Here is a 26640-nt window from a genome sequence, read left to right as displayed (position 1 = left end):
ATTTGTGTTTCTTTATTGTACCTTTGTGTACATTTGTTCTAAGTGTTCTTGTGCCTTTGTGGACGTACCTATTGGCGGTGGTTTGCTTATAGCACACTTTATCTTCTTTTGAGATATTTTCACATGGTATCAGAGCGAGGTTGAAGTTTGAAGATTGCGTGATTCATCGTATTTACTAGTGCCTCGAAAAGCGTGCCTTTGGTTTCTTCTTGAAAGGCATGTGGGCTTCTCTTCCTTCAATATTTTGGGAGGTTTTTACGTCAAGTAAGATTTGAAAGTCCCTTTGTGGTACATATTTTTTCTCCACTCTTCCCTCTCTAATGGGTGAAAAAGAGTCTCATTTTTCACTTGGTTTTAAATTGAATGACTCCAACTACCATGTTTGGGCCGGGAATATGGAGGCTCACATTAAGGGGAAAGGCCTTTGGGGATACGTCAAATGAACCATTCCCGAACCTGAACCTAAGATTACCATTATTGAGAGGGGTGAAATCAAAGTTCTTGATAGTGAAGAGAGAGAGAGAGAGAGAGAGAGAGAGAGAGAGAGCCTTTGAAGAATACACCAAAAAACATGAAGAATGGGAGATGAAGAACTACAAAATTCTTTCATGGTTCTTTTCTTCCGTTGAAACAAAAATAAATGCCAATATTTTGAAGTTCAAAAAAGCCTTTCAAGTATGAGAGTATCTTGAAAGAATGTATACTTCAAGAGATTTGTCCCATAAATACTATCTCCAAAAGAAGGCTTTAACCCTTCAACAAGGAGAAATGTCCGTTAGAGAGTATTTTGCCGAGCTATCCACTATTTGGGATGAACTTGCTCTTGAAGAACCTAAATGGAGTGAAGAGGCTATTGAATTGAGGGCCAAACAATTAGAAGATGATCATTTCTTCAACTTTTTAAATGGGCTTAGACCCGAGTTCGAACAAACTAGATCCTCCCTCTTGCCTTCTTTTTCTTCTCTTCCGTTGGAAGATGTGCTTACCAAATTAAGTGGAGAAGAAACTAGATTGGGGATGAATAAAACCAATCTAAGTGTGTTGGCCGTTCTCTCTAAGGATGAGGATGAGGGTGCTTATGCCATCTCAAGACCAGGGAATAATGTTAAAACTTATAAACCCCCTCATTTCAACAAAAATCAAGGAGGAAGAGAAAATTGTGGGCATTATGGAAGAAGAGATTATAGTAAAATCATATGCCACTTTTGCAAAGAACCGGGACACATTAAACTGGTATGCCCTAAATGGAAAAAGATGGTGGCTATGTCTACTACTTTCCAACCAACCAAAGAGGAAGGACCATCAACTTCCAACAATGCTACTTTGTCTCTAAATCAAATCATGGAAGCTCTTCAACCACTCCTCAAGGGATCCACTTCCAGAGCTGCCATGACCACCTTCTCTCCTCCCGGTAAGATTCTTTGGCTCTTAGACTCGGGTGCATCTTTTCATATGACTCCAAATGTTTTTGCACTTTCTAAATACTCAAAAAATTTGTCATCCTCTTTTGTCTCTATTGCGGATGGGGCTTCTCTTGAAATAAAAGGAATTTGTGATTTTGAAAGACAAGGTTTTTCTATTCCTAAAGTTAGATTTATACCAAAACTAAATTTAAATTTGCTTTCCGTTTCTCAACTATCAGATCATGGGTGTAATATCAAATTCTCATCAAATAAATGTTGGATACAGGATCGCCAGTCCGGGAAGTTGATTGGGAAAAGCTTTAGAAAGGAAGATCTTTACCTTATGAAATTTCTTCAAATTCTAAAACCCTCTTTTTGTAATGTTGCCCAACATAAAGATATAAATGTTTGGCATAAACGCTTTGGGCATCCAAATATTGTCAACCTTTCTTATTTACATTTTGCTAAAACTTTATATAAAGACAACTTCAATTGTAATGATTGTATTCTTGGTAAAATGAGAAGCTTACCTTTTGGACAAAGAACTATGTTTTCAACTAAGCCCTTTGAAATTGTGCATTCGGATGTTTGGGGACCGGCACCCGTAGTGTCTAAGGGAGGGTTTTCGTATTATGTTATTTATTAGGATGATTTCTCAAGATATTGTTGGATATACTTCCTCAAACATAAACATGAGGTTTTCTGTACTTTTAAGGTTTTCATATGATAATACAAAATCAATTCAATAGTAAATTACAAATTCTTAGAACCGATTCCGGGAGAGAATATCTCTTAAATGATTTCAAAAGTTATATTGAAAATAATGGGATTATTCATTAAAGGTCTTGCCCCAAAACACCTCAACAAAATGGGTTGGCCGAACGAAAACATAGACATATAATTGAAACTACGAGGACTTTGCTCATTTCTCAAAAAATTCAAAAAAGATTTTGGGCCGAAGCGGCTCTTGCTTCGGTTTATCTGATAAACTGACTTCCATCCAAAAATTTGAATTAAATATCTCCATATGAAACCTTGTATAAAAAAGAACCCGATTACAATAGGTTAAGAATTTTTGGTTGTAAATGTTTTGTTCTCACCGACAAGAATGATAAACTATCTCTCAAAGCTATTACTTGTGTATTTTTGGGATATTCGGAAACACAAACAGGTTTTAGGTGTTATGATATTAAAAATGATAAACTATATGTTTCAAGAAACGTAACCTTTTTAGAAAACATAAGTGGTTTTGAAGAACACAAAACTCATGAAGATAATGCCGATTACTCTTTCTTGTTTGAACTATTATCTAGAAATGAAGACTTTTTTAGCGATGATGAATTGAATGAGAATGAGGATATCAATGAAAGTATTCCTCAAACCATCCAACATGAAGAAAAAATGATAATTGAACCAATTACCTATACACATAGAGATAAAAATATTTTTAGAAGTGCGATAGAGAAATATAGTGACCCTAGTGAACCTTCCAACCACTCTCGAAGAACTTAAAGATCTAGGAAAAATCCTTCTAGGTTTATATCCTGAGTCTTTTTCTCCAAAGCATGGGGCATGTCTTAGTGCCATTCACTCATATCAAGAACCTAGAAATTTTGAAGAAGCTAAGGAAATGATAGAATTGAGGGATGCCATGGATAACAAACTTAGAGCCCTCAACAAAGCCAAAAATTTGATTTTTCAATGTCTTCCAAAAGAAAAAAAAAACAATAGGATGTAGATGGGGTTTTAAAGTCAAAACCAAGAGTGATGGCACTCTCGAAAGATATAAAGTCCGCCTTGTCGCAAAAAGATATAGTCAAGAATACGACATCGATTACGAAGAAACCTTTGCCCTCGTTGCACGAATGGTTACTGTAAGATGTTTGATCACCATTGCATCTATTAAAAAATGAAACGTTTACCAAATGGATGTTAAAAATGCTTTTTTAAATGGAGACCTTAATGAAGAAGTCTACATGGATGCTCTTTTTGGTATGGACATACCAAAGGGAAAAGTCCTTTGTTTGCAAAAAGCGCTTTATGGTTTAAAACAAGCCCCTAAGGCTTGGTATGATCGATTTAATGAAGTAATGGTTCGAGATGGTTTTGCTTTATGCTGCACTGACACTGCTTTGTTTGTCAAAAAGTCTGATGCAGGAATTGTGATTTTACTGTTGTATGTTGATGATATGTTGATAACAGGTAGTGACATAAAGGGCATCAGAAACATTAAAACCACTTTAAAAAAAAGGTTTGAAATATCAGCCTTGGGGTATCTGACTTACTTTCTTGGTATCGAGGTAGCCTATTCTCATAGAGGCTATTTTTCGTCTCAAACTAAACTTGCATGTGAGATTCTTGACAGATCATGTATTACTGACGATAAAATCTGTGAGACCCCTGAAATTGCGAGATAAAAAATGAAGATCGATGATGGGATACCTTTGGAGGATCCTACCCCTTACCGGCAACTTGTGGGGCCTCTAATGTATCTTAGCATCACAAGGCCAAATATCTCTCATGCAGTGCATACTGCAAGTTAATTTCAACATGCTCCTACATCCGCCCATATGAGCGCCGTTCTCCGAGCTGTTAGATACATAAGGGAGACTTTAAACAAGGGAGTTTTTTTTCCTCATCTTCTGAGTTAAATTTAATTGCATATACTGACTCTGATTGGGGAGGTGGCCCAAATAATCGTCACTCCACTACAGGCTTTTGCATTTTTTTAGGTGAACCCCTGATCTCATGGAGATGCAAGAAACAATAAAAGGTGTCTCTATCATCCACTGAAGCAGAATATCGAGCCATGACTTCTACAACTATAGAGATTGTATGGATTCATCATTTGTTGCAAGACATGGGAATTCAAATTCAAGAACCCACAAAGTTGTGTTGTGATAATAAGAGTGCAATCTATATTGCTAAGAATCACACTTTTCATGAGCGGACAAAGCTCTGCTATTATGTCAGAGAAGCATATCTACAAAAAGTCATCGACCTTTCTTATGTGATTTCAGAATATCAGTTGACAGATTTCTTCGCAAAGGTGCTTTGCTCTCAAAGATTCAACTTTCTCCTTGGCAAACATTCGATCATTGTGCCCTAAGTTTGAGAGAGGGTGTTAAACTGTATCTCTCTTATGTATATATATTTACATATATATATAAAGAGATACATATATATATATATATGATATATATATGTATATGTATCTATCTTTATATATATGTAAATATATATTTCTCTCTCTTCTTGTAAAACCCGCAAGGGTATTATAGTCATTTTCCCTCTTTTGTGCATATTCATAATTATGAATATGCTGTAATGTTTTTATACTTTTATTTTTTTTCTTCTTTTCCTTTTTTTCTTTTCATTTTCTTTTTTCTTTTTCTTGTTTGTTGACTAAAGTCAACTTGGAGGGGGCTCAACAATAGCTGCTGGGCCTCTCCAACGGTTAGAATTCTAACCGTTGGAGGGGCTCCAACAGCTAGTGGAGCCCCTCCAAGGCCCCTTGCTAGCTTATAAATAGGGGAGTTCCCCCTTTGTAAAAACTACTTCTTGGAGCTTTTGTTCTCCATTCTTCTTAATAAAAATTCTTTATATTTTATATGCTTTTGTGCATTTGTGTTTCTTTATTGTACCTTTGTGTACATTTGTTCTAAGTGTTCTTGTGCCTTTGTGGACATACCTATTGGTGGTGGTGTGCTTATAGCACACTTTATCTCCTTTTGAGATATTTTCACAGGATACACATTTGGATGGGGGTTTTGATATTCTAGATGATTTCCTAATTTGCAGATCATCTTTACTAGGTCAAAAAACTTTTCAAGTGCATATGGAGGGTTTTGATTTCCCCTTTTAGAATATTGTATATAAGTTTGATCATTGTGGGACACTCCATCAAGTGAGTCAAAGTCGCTAGATTGAATAACATTCTCCAAATCATGCTCGCAGTCACAGTTATCAATATCTTGTTTGGAAACAAGGTCAAACAAAAAAGAATACTCAATTACTTCCTTTGGTTGATCCTTATAAAAAAAAATTCTTTTTCCAAGAAGGTAATATTTTGAGAGATGTACAAGTTCCCATTTTTAGAGTCCTAATACCTATATCTCTTTTGGTTGTCGGCATAACCAAAGAAGGTACAAGAGATAGCTATAGGAGAAAACTTGTCATTCTTATTGGTAAAAATAAAGCATTTGCAACCAAAAGTTCCTATTCCTTTGATTTAGGAATGCATCTAATAGAAAACTTGCCAATTCTTTCCAAAGTTTAGATAGGTCATTATAATATTCTCTAATAGTTTTATCCCTTTGGACTATAGTACGAACTTTATCTTGCGCGTTACATATATATGCAATATCTTTAAGAGAATACATTCTCTTAAGATAATCCCAAGCCTTGTTAGCATGTTCAAATTTGGCGAGACTTGAACATTTTTTCACATCCACACTATTAACAAGCCATGACATGTTCTTGGCATGTCCCATTATCCATTCTCACTTTTTCTCATAAGTGGTTATGACTTTAATTTTTTTCTTGTCGGTTAGAGGAACCTCTTTCTCACCCTCTACCTCAGTGAGAACTAGCTTGAGTTCTAGATCAAATCCATCTACTAGTCTTCACAATCCCTTTCCCCAAATAAGGTGCTTTATGATAAAAGCCCATGTTATATGATTGAAATCATTGAGCTTTATGGGTTTAATGGTGACATTATCATTGCCATCCATTTTTACAAGAGCTTAAGAAGAAAGAAAGAAAAGAGAATGAGAGAAGAGAAAAATAGAAAAGAGAGAGGAGATGAAGAACGAGCACACCTCTATGATCACACAAGCCAACACAATTCCGCAAACACTTGATTCACCAAGAAGGTATTCCTTTAATCTGTTGAGCAAAAAAAATGAGGCAACATGCAACCTTCAAAAGTCAAGAGAAACTTTGCTCTGATACCATGTAAAGAAACAACAAGAATACAATCCACGAACCAAAGTATTCCCTCAAGGAATCCACTTACAACACTCACAAAGTGAACTCCAAAGTGTTCTAAAAGAACACTCACAAACCCATAAAAAGCGAATAAAAATATAATCTATTCAACAAAGAAGTGTGCCAAAAAGACTTATAAATCAAAGGGGAGAACACCCCTATATATACACGAGGGTAGAGAAAAAAAGATGCTAAAAAGAGAGAGGGAGCCAAGCTCCCAACGACTAGAAATTCTAGCCATTGGGAGCAGTCAACCTAGGTTTGACTCTTCCTCTAATCATATATATTTATATAATATATGTATTATATATTGTATATATCCAAATATATATACGTATATATGTACGTACATAATACCATACATATATAAGTATATATATTAAATTTAACAAGAATAAAAATCAACTTAAGAGAGGAGGAGGATAACAAAGGACCTCTAGAGGTAGGTTTGTAAATGTTAACAATTCTCGTCATAAGACTCATGTGAACTGTGGTGAGAGAATGTTGAAATTGGCTAGCAGTATGAAATGCATGCACAATATCGGGCCTGGTAATAGTTAAACAAGTCAAAGCACCAATCATTTGGCGATACAGAGTAAGATCCTTCATAGGTGTCCCATTATTAATCTTTATCTTGACATTATTAACTTTAGGGGTATTCATCATTTTTTTCATCAGTAATGCCTGACCTGTCTTGTCAATAATATCATTAGCAAACTTGGTTTGAGAAAGTAAATATCCCCTAGGAGTAAGCAACCTCAATTCTTAGGAAAAATTTAATAAATCCAATATCAATCATTTCAAAATATTTTTTAAGAATACATTTAATATGCTTTACTCCTTGTTTGTCTTCACATGTGATAATCATGTCATCAACATAAAGAAGAAGAATTACAATCCATGCATCAGATTTCTTAGTAAACATGCTAATATCAGTATAACATGATTTAAAACCAAGTTTGAACATAACAAAACTAAAACGATCATACCAAGCTTTAGATGCCTATTTTAAACCATAAAGAGCCTTTCTTAATCGAAGCACCTTACCAGAAGAAACTTTATATTCAAGAGGTGAATTCATATAAACTTCTTTTAAATCTCCATTTAAAAAGACATTTTTAACATTCATTTGGTAAATATGCCAACCTTTAACAAGAACGGTTATAAGGGTCCTAACTTAAGTGATCTTAGTTATAGGTGAAAATGTCTCATAATAGTCTATCCTGTATTCTTATGCATACCCCTTGGCAATTAACCTAACTTTGTTCCTTTCTATAATCCCATCACGATTAGTTATAACTTTATAAACCCATCTGCAACCTATAGTTTTCTTACCTTTAGGCAAGTTAGTTATTTCTCACGTCTTAGATTTTTCGAGTGCTCATAATTCTTCATTCATAGCTTTTATCCATTCAAGATATTCTTTTGCTTGTTTATATGTGACAAGTTCAAAATGAGACAAAATTCTTGCTAGACAAGCTCTATATTGCAGGAAAAAAATTCATATGAGACAAACCTATCGGGGGGTCTAGAGGTCTGATTTGATCTTCTAATACCTTCTAACCGTTGAGTTTCTAATGTGGAGTAACTTTCTAGAGTATTTGATTGTCTATCATTTTCACGTCTTCTATATTGAATTATGCTAGGTCTTTCATATTCAATATTTTCATCATCATAAATATTTAATTGATGCTCTTCATTACTAACATTCTAAAAAAAAGCATCACTACTTATCTAAAAATACAAATAAATAAAAAAATGCTTTATTGATGAAGCAACAACCAATAAGAAATAGAAAATCTCAAATAAATACTAAAAAATATGAGATTAACATATAAAAGTAACTAAGAAACTGATTATATAACTGAAAAATATAATGTCCTATGAAGCAACAACCAATAAGAAATATAAAATCTCAAATAACTACTAAAAAAATATGATATTAACATATAAAAGTAATTAAGAAACTGATTATATAACTGAAAAACTAATTATATAACTGAAAAATATACTAAAAACTAACTGAAAAACTAATTATATAAATACTAAAATATTCTTCTTCTTCTTTGTTCGCATTTTGCACCTCAAGGCGTGATTTTAATAACACTGGTCTCAAAAATGTTTTGGAACATTTTTTGAACTCACGAGAGTTTTAGTAGTCTCAATTATGTGCTTATGTTTTTCTCTCAGCTAGTTCATTTTGTTGAGGTGCATAAACACATGATCTTTGATGTATAATTCCATTATTTTTAAAATATATTTTGAAATAATTTGACATAAACTTTCCCCCAGCAGAAGATGAAAATTTCAGTTTTAGATTGATTTTTGATAAGGTTATGATATTTTTTTAAGTTTTTAAAAACCTTATACTTGTGCCTAAAAAAACATATCAAAAAATCTAGTAGAATCATCAATAAATATCACATAATAAGAGAATCCATCTTTAGATAAGATAAGGTAAGGTTCTCATACATCTAAGTGCACTAATTCAAACATTTTAGAGGAAAAGGTCCTTTTAGGAAAGGAAAGAGCTCTCATTTTGTCAAAAATACAATCTTCACAATGAAAATTTTCATTACAAAATTTGTTCAAATGAGGTATATGAGATAATTTTGATAAACTAAGATATCCTAGTCTTTTATGCCTCGAAACTAAGTCCACATTTTAAATATTATAACAAGAATTGCTTTTTTGAAGAAGACAATCCATGTAGTAGAGGTCCCTTTTTCTATGTCCTTCACCAATCTGTTTCCCAAACTCGAGATCCTGTACAAAACATTGTTTAGATGAGGGAGACACTATAACTATGATCAGTAACTTGCAAAACATAAAGAAGATTTAAATTTAGTTTTGGAACAAGTCTAACTTTTGAAGTAATTTTAAAGTTTTCATTGCTTTTTATGTTAAGAGGGGACTCATCGACAGTAAAAGCATTACTTTGCGTTGAATTAGTGCCACACTCAGAAAGTAAAGATATGTGTGAAGTCACATGAAATGAAGCTCCAGAATCTAAAAGCTAAGAAACCTTGTCGGGAGGTGAAGATGTAGAGATTGCGGCTCCGTTAAGAGAGGAAGAAGAGTTCTAGATTAGTGGATGAAGGGCCTCCATGATTTGAGAGAACATAGTTTCAATGGATTTTGAATCTTCATTGGTCTCATTGTTTTTTTAGTGAAACGTTCCCATGGATGCCACCTTTTTGTCTTCTCTTCCTTTGAACTTGAGATAATAAGGTTTGATATGATCCGGTTCTCCACAATTATGATGTTATTATGCTCATTTTCTTGTTGTCATCATATCTAGGCTTTCCATAGTAAGGTTTTGAAAAATGTGGTAGTTTGTAAACATTTGTATTGACACACGGTCTTGAGACGGCCAAAACATTATCCTTAATCTCTTTAGAGTTGGACATAGATTTTAATCTTGTCTGTTTCATACATACTTGAGCCAAAACTTCACGTAGGGGAATAGGCTTTTCCTTATGAATAATATTGACCCAAACTTGTTCAAATTTGGGTCTAAGACCTCTAAAGAATTGGAGTAATTGTTCCTCATGCTTGTATTTTTTTCATTCTTGAGCATCATTCGGAGTTTCCCATATAGGCTCAAGTTTGGCCAATTGGTCCCAAAGCCTTTTGAGGGTACTATAGTATTCCCTTACAGTTTTATCGCGTTGTTTGCAACTATGTATTTTATCCTTGAGATCCCACTTGTGAGCCACATCTTTTTTGGTATATGTTTGTCTAACATATTCCCAAGCCTTATTGGCTATTTAAAATTAAATTATGTTCGAGCAAGGCTCTTCATGCATGCTACCCATGAAGAGGGAAATTACTTTGGCACAACCTACTTTTCACTATTTATATGCTTTTTTATATTCAAGCATAACTTTTTCTCTATCAATTCTCTTAAGGCTCTCTTTCTTAGACCCACCGTCATCTCCAACAACTATTTTTGTGAGAATTGGTTGTGGTTTCAATGCAAAACTATCAACAAATTGCCACATTCTTTCCCATAAGAATTCTTTTTACTGCTGCAGCCTACATATTGTAGTTTTTTCCATAAAATTTGATGGGAACAACCGTTACAATTTTTTTTATCAGCCATGGTGAAAAAGAAGAGGAGAATGAGTGAAAAGAGAGAAAAAGAGGGATAAGAAGAAAAGATGCCCCAAGTTGATATAGATGCACCGTAGGCTTCTTTACATAGTCCGAGCTTCCAACACCTCCTTTCAACACTTTCTCTTTATGAATCCTCACGCCTTCAAGAGCTTGTAGCTCATGATACCATGAAATGAAACAAGTGCACTACCACAAAGCCACAAAAAGTCTACAAATGTGCACATACGCAAATACAAATGCTGCTTATGGGTCAAATACACGAGCTACTAAAGGCTAACACATAAACCTCTCAAAAGAGAGTAAGAACACAAATATTAAAAATATAATATTATTTCACAATTCTTAGAACAAGCATAAACTTAAGAAGGGACTAATAGCCCCTTTATATACAAGAGGGGGTATTGGGGAGCTCCCAATATAGACGTTGGGAGCTCCCCAACGGTCGTATTTATGACCGTTGGAGAGCCCCAACAGCTATATGGTCATATTGACCATAGAGCCCCTAAACAAAAGGATAATTTACAAAAAAAAAATAAAGAACAAAAACCCAAAACTGTCCCTAATGGACAACACCTAATTTTATGTATAAAATGACCAAAATACCCTGGTCAAATACCCAAATTACATAGCCCAATATATATATATATATATATATATATATATATATATATATATAAGATAACACAATACATTTTAACGGAAACATCATGGTCTTCCAAAATATACTGAACTTCATGACATGCTTGATGCTTCCAGTTGGTTGTGGAAAAGTCATAATGTTGGCAGAAACTTGAACCAATTATTTATTTATGGATTTTTCTTTCAGTTTCAAAAACTATTTATATGATTACTCCTATTATTAAAAGTTAGCTATGTTCTCTCTTGATAACTTAAGATTTATCCATATTGATCTTGATGTCAGATTACGTCATGCAAGAAATTTCCAAAGCTGGCTTTGTTGAACCAACACCTATTCAAGCTCAGGGCTGGCCAATGGCTTTAAAAGGGCGTGATCTTATAGGTATTGCTGAGACAGGTTCTGGAAAAACACTTGCATATCTCTTACCTGCCATTGTCCATGTCAATGCTCAACCTTTTTTAGGTATGTATTTTTAACTTCTTGATGCTAATTATTGGCAAAGAGTATATATTTCTTTGTCCAGTGTATGGGCATCACATGAGCATACATTGGAAAAATGCCTACTTGGCTGAACACTTTTTGCTACGTCAGATCCTGGTGATGGTCCAATTGTTCTAGTTCTAGCTCCTACACGTGAACTTGCTGTGCAAATACAGCAAGAGGCTACTAAGTTTGGAGCTTCGTCAAAATTAAAGAATACCTGTATATATGGTGGGGTACCAAAGGGTCCTCAAGTTCGTGATCTGCAGAAAGGTATGGCATATTTGTAGTTGCATCGTTGTAGACTATGTGAGGCTTGAAGAATTCCTGATCTTGCTGCATGTTTTTTAAACAGGCGTCGAAATTGTAATAGCCACACCAGGACGGCTGATCGATATGCTAGAATCACACATTACAAATTTGAGGAGGGTCACATACCTCGTCTTGGATGAGGCAGATAGAATGCTAGATATGGGGTTTGAGCCTCAGATTAGGAAAATTATTTCTCAGGTACGTGTATCTCCTGTATTTACAAGTTAATCCATATCTTTGTTTGCCTGGCCGGTGGTTTTTAGATTATAGTCATCCTGTTAATAATTTATTTTAATCTTGTTCTCTCATATGGATATCTCTTTCTGTACTGGCATTTGATGTTGGATGCATGTGCCCACGATCATATTGCCAACATTTTGCAAATCACTGGTTGACAACTTCTTCATTTGGATTGGGAGATACTGAAATATGACAGCTGTTCCAGATGTGCTGATGGTTGCTTGGTTTGAGGGCAAATATTTGTCATCATGTGTAGAATTGTATTTTGATACATGGTTTTGTTGACTAAATGCAAAACTAGTTTAACAAAATCAAGGATGATTGACTCTTTCCTTTGCAAATGATTTGTTTGTTTTTTTTCCTGGACACTTTCATATTTAACCATACTTTTTACTTAGCAGTTATTGTGTGATGTTCTAATCTCTAGGTTTTCTCTATATAATGACACCATCACTTTCTGCTCTCTTTTTGTCTTGTGGTTACTCTTAATATTCCTTTTATTGTAATAAAAACAGTCATTCTATTCTCTGTACCATACTTGAACATTTTTTCTTTGTTTTGCTTTTGTGCTTTTGATTTCTTTTGTTTTTGTGCCTTTCTCTTTTCCACAATCCCATTTCATCTTTGCTAGTGCCCATTAATCTCTTTTCCACAATCCCACCAACCAATATTTCCTTAAAGAAATTATTGTTTATCATCAGAGCAGATCTTTTTAAGCACATATAAAAGGACCCATATATCTATCTGATCTAAGATTGCATGGTCTAGAGTTGATGCAAACGGTTCACACCTCTCTCTCTCTCTCTCTGCCATCAGCTGCTAGCTGTCACCAGTTGTGGTCCATCCAGTAAAAAGAGGAGGGAGAAAAGAAAAACAAAGAGCAAGAAGAGGAAGAAAAGGAACATAGAGGAGGATGAAAGCGTCTTAGAGAAACCAATCTTGTCACTCTTTTTCTTCAAAACTGCAAAATTGAAAAAATTAAAAGGGAAAACCATAGAGCAAAAAAGAGAGAAAGAATACAGTCTAAAATTTCACCCTCAATGTCTCCATAATAGACAGCCATATATAGAAGTCTCACTCACTTGAGTACAAGATAGGAACTTGTGCTTGAGGCAATTGATTCGTTCAAATTAAAACTTGAAAGGTTCAGCATCTATTTGAAAATTCTGAAACTTCAAACATTTAAATGTAAATTTATCATAGTCTGAGTGCATATCTATAAATTTCCCAATTTTTTCTCAGTTGTGAAGGTTTATAAAAGAGAATTTGTAGTATGTAAATGGTAACTCACAACTACTTTTTTACAAATTGGAGCTAAACATTTGATGCAATGAAATTGACAAATTCTCACAATCATTTGCATAGAAAAAGAAAATAAGAAGAAAATTGAGAATGGCATAAATAATTAGCTATGAAGAATAGTTCCTAGTGGTCTAATGATGTATTATGATTATTTTTCTTTTTTGAAAATTGTCACTGATATTTTTTTGTGCATGACCAAAATCTCTCTATTGGTTCCACCTTTTAAGGCCTTGATGCAAGATGAACGGATAAAAAAATTTCCACGTCAAATCTATTAAAAAGTCAAATTCTGACCGGAATCAATATTTTTCAGCTGTCCCCTTATTGATATAGTGTCATTTGAAACAAATAATTTAATGCATGATATGTGGATCTTTGTATTGAGATTTAATAGCTGTATTTTTTTAGCTACATGGGTGCAATGTCTGGAACTTTATGGTTATGTTACTTCCTCAAATTTGTGAACATCATTGATCTGCTTAAATTTGTATGTTTTTATAAACTAATTAATTCAATGCTGTAAAATGTTGACCTATTTATGAGCTCATTATTGATCCTGATTTCATTGTTCATGGTAGTACTAACTTTAAAATTCGTTTACAATCAATAGTAGAAATTAACAATTTATCATACTCGTTCTTCTTGGATATCATATATTATATGATGCCGTTAGAGCCATGCCAGCTACGCAGGAACTTGTAATATTTTCTTGTTACAAACCATACTTGTCTGCATTTTTGGCAGAACTTGGTTGGAACTTTCCATACCAGTACATGTACTTTAAGTGTACATGATAACTATGACTTGGTTATGTGCAGAAAATTTGCTCGATATGTTTATTTTTTCTCTTTTTCATGTGTGTGGTCATCTGATTCTCCTGATCTGTTGTAAATTTACATGGTAATAGTTGCTTTCTAGGTCAATAGAACATTAGTATATATTGGCAGTAGACTTCTTGTGCTTGGATGGTTCAGAGGCACAATAAAATTGTTGGGTGTTATTTATGTGTGCTGTATATTTATGCATGCGGTCTGCTCTTTTTTATGTGGTGGCAATGTGACATGTTCCTAATGATATCTTCATACGCTAAACAATGCTTTTGAATTGTGTTAACCTTTCCTGTTAGCTTAGTAACTTATTTCAGTTTGTGATGGAAAGATATTCCAAGATTTTTGTTGGATCAACTTCAATTGCCTATGAATAGTTGATGATGAACTAAGTGGTCATTAAAAATATTAATGAATGATTTTTAAAAGAAATTTGGTTGACTGAACCTGATATCTAGAAGTTTGTTTTGTTATTAAGAGCATCTTTTTATTATTTTCAATCCCTTTCATCTTTTTCTCGGCCACCTTATTGCATTTCTGTCCACAGATTCGGCCAGATCGCCAAACTCTTTATTGGAGTGCAACTTGGCCAAAGGAAGTTGAACAACTTGCCAAGCAGTTTCTCTACAATCCTTACAAGGTTAGTTTACTTGCCTGCCTTGCCACACCTCTTGCATGTTGTTACTCCCAGTTATAATTGACACAAATCTTTTGCAGGTTGTTATTGGCTCCGGTGACTTGAAAGCGAACCATGCAATACACCAACATGTAGACATTGTTTCAGAGGGCCAGAAATATAACAAGTATGTTTCACAGATTGGATGTGTCACTGTGTCCATAGACAAAGAGGTATATTGGGAGGGACCTTCCCTATGTCAGGGTTTGAGAATCCCAGTCTAGCAAACTTGGGGGGAGTTGGGGTAATCCCACCTCTAATTACCAGAAAAAAACAGGGTAGAGCAGTTCTGGTGTGGATCATACCTGCATGAGGATGTTATCTAGCTGCTCCACCCGGCATGTTCGGGAGGGGGTGGGGGTTTGGGTAATAAGGAATCTTGTTAATAATTCTTGTGTGCCAGGTTGGTGAAGCTGCTTGAGGATATCATGGACGGAAGCAGGATTTTGATATTCATGGACACCAAGAAAGGTTGTGATCAGATAACGAGGCAGCTTCGAATGGATGGCTGGCCTGCTCTCTCAATTCATGGGGATAAGAGTCAAGCTGAAAGAGATTGGGTTCTATCAGAATTTAAAGCTGGCAAAAGTCCAATCATGACTGCAACTGATGTCGCTGCTCGTGGTCTAGGTAAATCTTAGTTACAAGTTCAGCCACATTGATTATTTTCTTGGTTAAATTATGGTTCATCATCTACTAAAATGTGTTCGCAGATGTGAAGGATGTCAAATATGTGATCAACTATGATTTTCCTGGATCATTAGAAGATTATGTGCACCGAATTGGCCGGACAGGTAGAGCAGGTGCCAAGGGAACCGCTTATACTTTTTTCACAGCAGCAAATGCAAGATTTGCGAAGGAGCTCATTACCATACTTGAAGAAGCTGGGCAGAAAGTGAGTCCAGAACTTACTGCAATGGCACGTGGTGCTCCGCCATCTGTTCCTGGTATGAAATTTTCCTTTACTGTTTAGTTTTCTTCGTCACTCATTTTTATTGTAAAATGATCGGCATTGGTGCTTCCATTAAACAGGCCATGGAAACTTCCGTGATCGTGGCAGGGGTTTTGGTGGTCGCGCATGGAACTAATAGATTGACAGCAAGTTGTAACTTTCTATCTTTGAAAAGCCAATCCGGGTAACTAGAAGGGGTTGCAATTTTAGCTTAGGTAGATGCAGAATGTGGTCTAGTCTAACCAGAATTTCTTTTTTTGGGTTTGGTATGGTTGGTTCATTTATCAATTATATTTCAATTAAACATGAGGTCCAATGGAAGGCCAATCTCCAGCATTGTAAGATAAAAGGGTTGGACCAAAAATTCTGTGAAAGGGAAGAAAATGATTTCTCAATTTCATTCAAGTTTTGCAGCTTCTTCTGTTGACATGCTACCATGTTGCCAATTAAACACTTCAAGTTTTTTTTTATAGGCAACTTCAAGTTTGTTTTAAGCATCTATGTCCATCTTTGAATGCAGTTCTTTAATGATAAAAGTGATTGCACACACAAAAACACCCATGCATATTTTGGCGATCTTATTGTTAACCCCTGCAAAAGGACACACACACACCAACATGCATGTGCCCATGCATGCATCGTGGCGTGCATGCAGGTGCAGGCATACACACACATACGTGCAGGGGTTTGGATCTAAGTTTTATCCAGTTACATGGTTGAATCTCTTGCATAAATGTTAGAACCAGCCTCTCTAATGCTAATGCTAAAATTGCTATTTCAAGGCATGGGTAGGTGATGGATTCAATAAATAAGATGCAGAAAAGAGGCAAAAGAAATTGTAGGGTTTCATGAAGCCCCAATGGTTCCTTTTTTAGAAGTAATTAAGTAGAATATCAAGCAAAATCTGTGTGCTAGCATTTTAGATGTCCGCAAGCTACCATCCATGTTTATTAATAGGCCAAAGAGGTTTCCTTTTCCTTAATAAACAAAGGTTATAAAATTAAAAGCCTTATTATGCGTTGATGAAGTTGGACTGCTCAATAACCCCAAACCAAAGTACACTCACGTGTGGTATTAAGATTTAGGAGATAGGCTTTAGATGCTGGTTACTAGTTACATTGGTGTGGTGCGGATTATGGTTTATGAAGTTTCCCACCAAACTCGGGTCCAATATGAGTCATGATTAAGATCAGTAAATTTTTTAATATAAAAGACATAATAAACTATTATTTTATGGGGTCTGGTTTATATTATCCTTATAGAACTCGAGTACGGTTTTGCATCTGTTAGGTCCCGTTGGAACTGAACCTAGACCCGTGCTAACACTACAAGAAATAATATATTTACTGGTGCATCTCTGTCATTAAAAGATCATTTTTATTGGCGCTAATATATTTTGCGCCAACGAAAAAGTAAGTTATATTGGCGCCAAACATAGGGTGCCTATAATAAATTTTTTTTGGCGCACATGTAGTTCTCCAGAAAAAAGCTTTTTATTGGTGCATCTACTAGTTGCGCCAATAAAGATTACTTTTTTTTTTGCACACAAAAAGTATGCTAGTAAAAAAATGAGGATTTAAAAAAAAAAGTCAACTTCTGGCACGTTCACCCTCTCCCCTTCATTGCTCTCTATGTTCATTGGCCATCACCGCCACCGTCATTGACCACCACCACCAGCAGATTCTTCTTTATGTCTCTCTATATTCTCTCTCCACCTCTATATGTGTGTTCACTGGCGACCACCACCGTTGGAATCGCCCTTTCTCTCTCTATGTTCACTCGCCATCGTCATTGATCGACAACTCTCTCTCTTTGTATGTGTGTTTACAAACCACCAACTCTGCTTGCTCCTACTGCCTGCCACCACCAATAAGATATTTTTCATTTTTTACAATTTTTGATTTTAGAGTTTTATATTTTAATTATTAATTTAAAATTTTATTTAGTGAAGGCATGCTAAATCTATTTTTTTCTTATAACTGATTTAGATTTTAGATGATTTGCATTTTAATTCTGAATTTTATAATTTACTTAGTGGATACATGCTAAATTTATTTTTTTTCTTATATATGATTTAGATTTTATGGGTTTTGCATTTTAATTCTTAAATTTATAATCTATTTAGTGAAAACATGCTAAATTTATAGTTTTTTTCTTATATATGATTTAGATTTTAAAGATTTTGCATTTCAATTCTTAATTTTATAATATTTTTAGTGAATAAATGTTAAATATATTTTTCTTATATATGATTTAGAATTTTTGGGTTTTAGATTTTAATTTTTAATTTTATAATTTATTTAGTGAAAGCATGCTAAATCTATTTTTTTCTTATATATGAGTTAAATTTTAAGGGTTTTTTTATTTTAATTACTAATTTTATAATATATTGAGTGAATGCATGCTAAATCTATTTTTTTCTTATATATGATTTAAATTTTAAGGGTTTTACATTTTAATTTTTAATTATATAATTTAGCTAGTGAATTTATGCTAATTTTTTATATAAGAATTAAATTTTAGGATTTTTATATTTTAATTCCTAACTTTGTAATCTATTTAGTGAACGGATGCTAAATTTATTTTTTTTCTTATATATGATTTAGATTTGAGGACTTAATTCTTAATTGTGCAATCTATTTATTGAATGTATGCTAAATATATATTTTACTTATATGTGATTGAGAATTTAAGGGTTTAATATTTTAATTCATAATTTTATAATCTATTCAATGAAAACATGTTAAATCTATATATTTTTTCTTATATATGATTTAGATTTTAGATGTTTTGTATTTCATATGCTAATTTTGTAATACATTGAATGAATGCATGCTAAATCTATTTTTTTTGTTATATATCATTTAGATTTCAACTTATTATTCAATTTTCAACATATGCTAAATTCTAGACTAGTATGATCACAAGCATCGACGCAGGAAAACAAATATATTTTGTAATTGATTTGATCTTTAGAATTTATTTCTTCAGCAATAAGTAAGATATATATGCTGTTAACACAGAGAAAATATAAAATTTTGGAGATAATAAAAGGATGAGTGTTGAAGGAATCTGCTAGACCCTGGAGACACTTCGAGTTTGAGCTTAGGATGATTTTCAAGCAGTATAGTGCTCTCGAGGAGTGTCTTGATGCACATCCACCTTACATCCCTGATAATCAGTGAGAATGATTATCGTCAATCAAATGTTTGTATTTTTTATTATATGTTAATGTTGTATACATTCATTATATCTTATTATAATAGTGTATATATATATATATATATAATCAATTACATGTCTTTGTAGGTGCTAAGTACAAAGAACACAACTAATTGTGCCCAATTTTTTTTTCTCACTACGAGCACGAAGAGTTTCACACAATATCGAGAAGAGAATACACACAATATTTTGTATGGTTTTCATTCATGTATAAGACTTTATACTTTTTTATCATATTCCATTTATTTGTATGTTGGTGATGATAGGGCAAGGTCTTCTCGAGGGCAAATGTTTTGCATGACCCATACCAACCAAAACCTGGGGTTGTCAATGCATAAATTAATCAAACGATGGTAAAACCTTTTTGCTTTATTAGGGTTCATTGTTATTGTAATAACCACGATTTTCATAAATTTTTGTAATTTCTTTTATATGTGATAAATTGTAGTGATAGTTGCACTAAGTGACATAACTTAGGTTGTGTAAGACTTAGAAAAAATTTTAAATGCATGGGATACACCCACACGCCCAAGGGTTTTATCAACATTGGAGAAATCTCCCTTTTCAAAAATTATTTCTAAGGAATATGAGATTTTCTAGAAAAGAAAATTATATAATAAATAACTTATGTATATATATCCAAAAAATTTAGTAGAGACATTTACCCATATTTGAATCTAATCTACGTTGCATTTAGGGCCATTTCACTTAAATCTAAAATCTAGTTTTGAAAGAATTGAAATCCAAATTGCAAATTTAATTAATCAAAAAATAATTAAGTAGAATGAAAATTATAAGTAACTAAAATTTATAAAAGTGTAGGAGTCTATAGGTGGGCCGTCCCATCCTATGTGGCACTCCATTTCAACTTTAAAAAGTTAAAATAAAATTTAACTTTAAAAACAAAGTTAAATTAAAACTTACCAAAAACCAAAAACATGTTTACAAAGTCAAAACTTACTATTTTTTTTCAAGAAGAAGCCTCCCAAGGGAGGGGCATCCCATCCTAGATGTTTCTAGGATGGGAATGACTGAAATAAGGAGAAAAGAAGGCAATGGGAAAATGAAAGAAAGAAAGAAGAAGAACAATAAAGAAAAGAAAGACTAGTCAAACTTGCTTGCCAAGCAAGCAAGTTCGAAAAATAAAATAAAATATGGAAAGGTCCACCCCATGTGGGTCAACCAGCCCATATTTCCTTACATTAGGAATAGTATATTATATATGTAATATGATATAAATCATATTCTCTACCCTAAGTTAAATAAAATGAAATACCAAAAAAACAGAAGCAAATAAAAGAGAAAAGGAAGGTCATGAAAAGTTTTAGAGAAAAGGAAAGAGAGCCTTGATTGAAATCAAGGGTTGAGATTCATGCGGCTTTTGACCTCCACCCTAACTCCTATAAAACCATGGGAGGGACTCACGCCCCCCTATTTGCTCTCTTGAGATTTTTTCCCTATTGCTCTCCCTTTTCCCCTTGCTCCCTTGATTCCTCTCCTTCCTCCTCTCCTTTTTCTTACACATCCCTTGTGATTCCCTCTCTTGGCCCAACAAGGAGGACATCCATGTGAGTAAATGGACCATAAAGAGTTCGTTGGTATAGTCACTACACATATTGGGTGACCGATTTGTGTACAAGGTTAATTTTTGCAAGCTTAGGAGGCATTTTCATGAAAGAGGTAGGGAGTTCTATTCTCTACACATAAATAAGGACTCATAGACACGAGTTCTTCCATTTTTTCATAAGAACAAGCCTTGTACCATGACCCCCATACATGGGTATGGCGTAGGATTTATTGAAATATAAAATAAAGAGGGTTTCTGAAAGAACCCCCCCCCCCCTCAAAGTTAATTTTCCCAAAATCGGGTCTTAGGATCTGATTCAAACTATTGAAAAAAATGAATTTATGAAAGGATTAATATTAGACTTGATAAAAAGGGGTTTATTTCGATTTTTTCTAGAAGAAATTGATTCACTCCTTAAAGTAGCTAAACTATTGAATTAAAAAAAAAAATCATGTATGCATGCTATCGATTTTGTCAGAAATAAAATATATAATTTTTGAAAAATACATGAAATATTTAGTTGTTTTTAGCACAATTTTAGTTAAAAATTGTAGTTAATATTCATGTGAACGTACTATAGTGATTAACATGACTTTTATTATTTTTGTCATTGAAAAATATGCATTTTTATGTGCCTTGTTGCAAAAATACCGAAAGAAAATAGGGTTCAGAGAGACAAATTGGTTTTTTGGCCTAATAGCTACGAAAATGAGATTTTTTCATAAGATATTAGCTAAAATTAATGTGATGATTGTTTTTGAAGTTTTATATAATGTGTTCAAGAAAAAAAATTTGAAATATGAATTCGGGTGGCCTTTTTTGGCCCACCAAAATGCATATTTTCCATTAATATGTATTTCTGGCATGATTCCTGACCGGTAAATCGTTTGTATCTTCGTCGTTCAGAAAAGTTTTATGAACGATTTGTTGCATTAAAAAGCTAACAAAATTTTACATTTTGAGCTCTATTCATGGACTAAGCACTGAATTGTGACAGTCGGAACAAAAAGTATAGGCCTGCACTAAATCATTCGTATCTCCATCGTTTAGAAATTTTTTTACGAATGGGTTATGGCATCAAAAAACTGACAAAATTCTATGCAAATTATAAATTTTTTAGCTCTGTCCGATGACTATAAAATTTTTGTAACCTCTTTAATAGTCAGACAAAATTGGATTTTTGCGAGTTTAAAACTGGTTTAAGAGCCAACTATCAAATACTTGAGAAAATTTATGTATTTTTATGTGTGCCCTTGGAAATGAATATCAGTCAGTTTATAGACTACAAAAAGGTCAGTTCACTGCAGGAACTAAGTGCCCATTTATGGGGCATGAACTGAGTAAGATGCTAATGCAAAAGCATGCCTTCATGGCCTCTCGCTAATATATGGACTGAAGTGTCTGCTTTGCAAGTTAAATGTGAATGTTTAATGACTCACACATGCTATAGTTTTTTTTTATGACTGCCATGTACATGATGATGATGATCTGAATGATTGGATGTAGTTAATGCATAAGAAAATTCATTGCTTTATTTATGTATTTGCATATAAGTTTGAAATGAAAGAAGTATGAGCAATGTTATCGAACTCAATGTTTTAAAATGTGCATCTATAGGCCCTGAAGTTGCCAAATCCCTTTAGTGGATTCCTGTACGGTGTTGCATGTAAAGTAATTAATTTAAGCAGTCTAAACATGTAACACTAAAGATTGGTGATTACAAGGAGAGGGCAAGCTGCACTTTCAGATTTGTGGGACATATTTTGAGCACGAAAAGTTGCTCCTTCCCAACTATGAAGATAAGAAAAACCTTTGCAATAGACTGCAACGTAGAGAAAAAAAAACTTATGAGTGAAAAACTGATGCATCAGGATGACGGTGTTGGGTGCACTCTCTCGATATGCTCATCCCTTACACGTAGGATTGGTGAAAGGTGCCCAACCAAGCTAAAGCCACCCATGTTTGAAAATATTGCATGTGCCATGGCCCTGATCCAGGTTTAAGCCCGTGTTAGCACCCACAAGGCTAAGAATTGAAACCTAAATGATTATACATTAGATAGGCATGACATGCATCATATAAGAAAGAAAATTTAATTAAAGATAATAATTAGCTCATGCATAAAGTCAACTTCTTCAATGGTAAGTGCATGCATTTTTAACTGTTCATGCATTTTTAATTATGCATATCTAAGTGAATGATTGATTAAAAATAGTTTCATGAATGCCTGCTTGAATGACATGTTATATATGCATATATGTAAATTTTAATGTAATTAGTTTTATTTGAATGTACGAAAGATCAAATTGATTCTTGCTTGTTTTAATTTATATATTCTGAATAGATTTACCCTACTAAGACATTATTTGTCTGACCCCATTGATTTTAAATATTGTCAGGTAGCGAGTGAATTCACATGTGATGGCGGGAGATTGCGATGGGGATAGAGCCAAGCCTTTCCCAACCTTCGAGTGTTTTTGGATTGCGAGCATTTTAACATGCTGACTCTGATTATTCACTAATTTTTTAAATAGACTATTATTAATTAAATTTTGAGATATAATGGATATTTATTTGATTTATGAATGTTTAGTTTTTGAATTTATTGCATGTGTGGTAAATGAATGTGATCATTTAAGTAACGCACCAAGTTTTTGTCTTGTTTAGATTTTTGATATAGTTTCTATAAAACCGTTTCAAAAAAAAAATCATGATTTTAAAGATACAAAATTTGGGGTGTTAAAACTTGGTATTAGAGAAGAAAGGAAAGACGGGCTCAAATCCTGTCTGACTAACCAGCATCGCTGTGAGTATGTTCTACTTTTTATGTTTTATGCACTGTTATGAAATATATGTTTTTTTATTTTTGACATTTTATGATTTGTTGCAAATTCAGAACGTAGATGCCTTATAGGGACATTAGAACAAACTTTTTAATTATGTAAAATTTAGAGGTTTAATTCAAATCAAATTTATTATACATGGCTGCATGATAGCCCACAGGATGGACTGCCTAGAGGGACTTCCTCTTGGAAGCCCTCACCACGCTTACTGCCACTTGCCAGAAACTCGCCAATAACGAAGGTAATGACCATTAGCTTGATGACAATGCGGCACAGACTGCTGTGAACCATAGAGCGTCATATAAATGCTTCATGGAACTGAGTCTCCCAACCTTCATTGGGAAGGAGGACCCAGACGTAGATGAGGAGTGGGTTCATGCCATTGGCGAGATCTTCAACATCCTCGAGGTTCCCGCCGAGAGACAAGTAGCCTTCACCACCTACCGACTCCAAGGCAATGCCAAGAGTTGGTGGGAGTCGATATGAGCAGTACGATACTCACTAGAGGAGCGATGAGCATTTAATGAGCATAATTTTTAAAGGTGTTTCTCGACACCTACTTGTCGCAATATGCTAGAGATCACAGGATGCAAGAGTTCTTGGATCTCCAGCAGGGTAGCAAGAAGGTGGCAAAGTATACTAGTCGATTCAGACACCTTGAGAAGTACTACCCAAATACATACACGATAGATGAGGCTCGGGCATAGAAATAAGTTCATGGGTTGCGAGACGGGTTGAGGTCCGGAGTGTTGACGAGTCAACCCCAAAACCTCAATCAAGCCATCGAGATGGCCATTGTGCTGCAGGTGGCAAAAATAACACAAATTCTTTTTATGACCAAAAGATAACCTCAAACACATAGTAACAACTGCTTTCTTATCGCAGGATGATTGAGAGTCTTCTAGGAAGACTCAACCTAAAAGGTTCGATAAGTCGAAGGGTAATGGAAACAAAACCTCTAGATCCACAGCCGAGACGAGAAGAGCACTACCTGCAAAGAAGGCCAAGGTGTAGCAGGGTGGTACTAGCCGACCACAACAGACAACTACAATGTATTCTTTCTGCAACAAGACACACACAAGAGATTTCCACAAGGCATCAGGAGCTTGCTTGATGTGCAGAGAGATGGGACACTTCATCAAGAATTGTACCAAGAGGTTGGCTTGGGAGGAATCAAACACCGCACCTCAAGGGCAGCAACATCAGCAACCCTAGCAGCAACGTCGACAACAATTCTAGGCTCAGAGATAGAGGAGAGCAACCGGTCAAGTTTACGCGACTTCTACAAAGTGCAAGAGGATGCAAATGTCATTGAAGGTATTGTCTCCATCACAAAATTTGATGTTAAGGTTTTATTTAATACATGTGCTACACATTCTTTTGTGTCTGCATGATTTGCAAAGTTACTTGATATAACTTCAATCACATTAGTATATATTATGGAAATTATCACACCATCGAGCGGTAGATCCATCGCTCATACTTATTTACCCATTGTAGAAGTGATCATCTCAGGGCAAAACCTCTCTAGCAATCTAATATTATTAGATATGGTGGGCTATGATGTGATTCTCGGCATAGACTGGATATACGAGCACTATGCTTATATGATATGTCATGAGCGATATATACGGTTCAATCATCCCGATCAGCCTGTACTTAAGTACAAGGTGAGCAAGAAGGAAAGCATAAGAATGATGATCTTGGCAATCAAGACACAATGATATGTGTAGAAGGGTTATGAGGCCTTCTTGGCCATTGTTTCTTTGATAGAACCCAATACGACCCCGCTAAAGGACTTGGACGTGGTTCGTGAGTTCACGAATGTCTTTCCAGATGACTTGCTAAGCATACCTTCTGCAAAAGAGGTCGATTTCACTATAGAGTTGGTGCCTAGTACGACTCTAATATCTCGAGTACCTTATCGCATGGCCCCTGCAGAATTAGAAGAACTGAAGAAGCAACTGCAAGAACTGCTGAACAAGGGTTTTATTCAGCCAAGCGTTTCATCATGGGGTGCTTCAGTTTTGTTCGTCAAGGAGAAGGATGGGTCAATGCTCTTGTGCATTGACTATCGCATGTTGAACCAGGTGAACATCAAGAACAAGTATCATCTTCCACGAATCAATGACTTATTTGATCAACTTCGAGATGCTAAGGTCTTCTCAAAGATAAATGTTCAATCATGTTATCTCAATTGAGGATCAAGGACTAAAATGTGCAGAAGACAACTTTCAAGACGTGATATAGGCATTACGAGTTTTTGGTGATGCCCTTTGGGCTAACCAATGCTCCGACGACATTCATGGACTTGATGAATTGGATATTTTAGCCATATCTGAATTTGTTCATAATAGTGTTCATTGATGACATATTGATCTATTCAGAGAGCAATGCGAAGTTCTCAAAGTGTAAATTCTGGTTGGAGTAAGTCATATTTTTAGGACATGTGATCTCCAAAGATTGAGTGTCAGTGGAACCTACTAAGGTAATGCACCTTGACGATTATGTTTTGAGGAAAACTTTTCTTGAATTTTCATCTTAATATGTTTGAATCTTATATTTTGGAATTAGGTGGAAGCGGTCTTAGACTAGAAACAACTTAAGAGCATATCGAACATCCGTAGTTTCCTTGGTCTTGCAAGATACTACAAAAGGTTTATCCAGGACTTCTCCAAGATCACGACACCGATGACGAAGCTACTTCGTAAAAGAATAAAATTTGTATGGATGCAACAGTGCAAAGAAAGCTTCCAGGAGCTAAAAAAAAGGTTAACTACAGCCCGAGTGCTCACGTTACATTCAAGACAAAGAGGATTTATGGTCTATAGCGACGCATCGGGTACGGGATTGAGATATGCGTTGATGCAACATGGCAAGGTCATAGCCTATGTTTCACGTTAACTGAAAGTGCATGAGTGAAATTACCCTACACACGATTTGGAGCTAGCAGTAGTGGTCTTTTCACTAAAAGTTTGGCAACACTACTTATACAGAGAGTAGTTTGAGGTTTTCTCCGACTATAAGAGCCTCAAATATATTTTCTCACAGAAGGACCTTAACATGAG

At 34.6% G+C, this 26640-nt stretch overlaps 1 protein-coding gene across 3 annotated transcripts in view; it reads left to right on the top strand.

Annotated features, from left to right (window-relative positions):
* The window catches only part of LOC149820359 (DEAD-box ATP-dependent RNA helicase 20-like), a 51251-nt gene that overhangs the window by 20391 nt on the left and 4220 nt on the right, over nucleotides 1-26640 (top strand). Inside the window, exons 3-10 of one of the 3 annotated variants that reach the window (XM_089983184.1) lie at nucleotides 11434-11613; nucleotides 11743-11904; nucleotides 11987-12141; nucleotides 14860-14952; nucleotides 15030-15115; nucleotides 15392-15618; nucleotides 15702-15935; nucleotides 16021-16124. In XM_089983184.1, coding sequence (XP_089839310.1) covers nucleotides 11434-11613; nucleotides 11743-11904; nucleotides 11987-12141; nucleotides 14860-14952; nucleotides 15030-15115; nucleotides 15392-15618; nucleotides 15702-15935; nucleotides 16021-16076 — 1193 coding nt within the window. In that variant the 3' untranslated portion in view covers nucleotides 16077-16124. Of the gene's footprint in view, nucleotides 1-11433; nucleotides 11614-11742; nucleotides 11905-11986; nucleotides 12142-14859; nucleotides 14953-15029; nucleotides 15116-15391; nucleotides 15619-15701; nucleotides 15936-16020; nucleotides 16354-26640 lie in introns of those variants that run through there. The other 2 variants (XM_089983185.1, XM_089983183.1) reach the window with 2 other exon arrangements.

This window comes from Nuphar pumila, chromosome 12, assembly GCF_984573655.1.
Source record: "Nuphar pumila chromosome 12, dmNupPumi1.hap1.1, whole genome shotgun sequence".
In the NCBI taxonomy this organism is placed as follows: Eukaryota; Viridiplantae; Streptophyta; class Magnoliopsida; order Nymphaeales; family Nymphaeaceae; genus Nuphar; species Nuphar pumila.
Note: the sequence above shows the minus strand (reverse complement) of the source record. Positions and strands in the feature narration are given on the sequence as shown.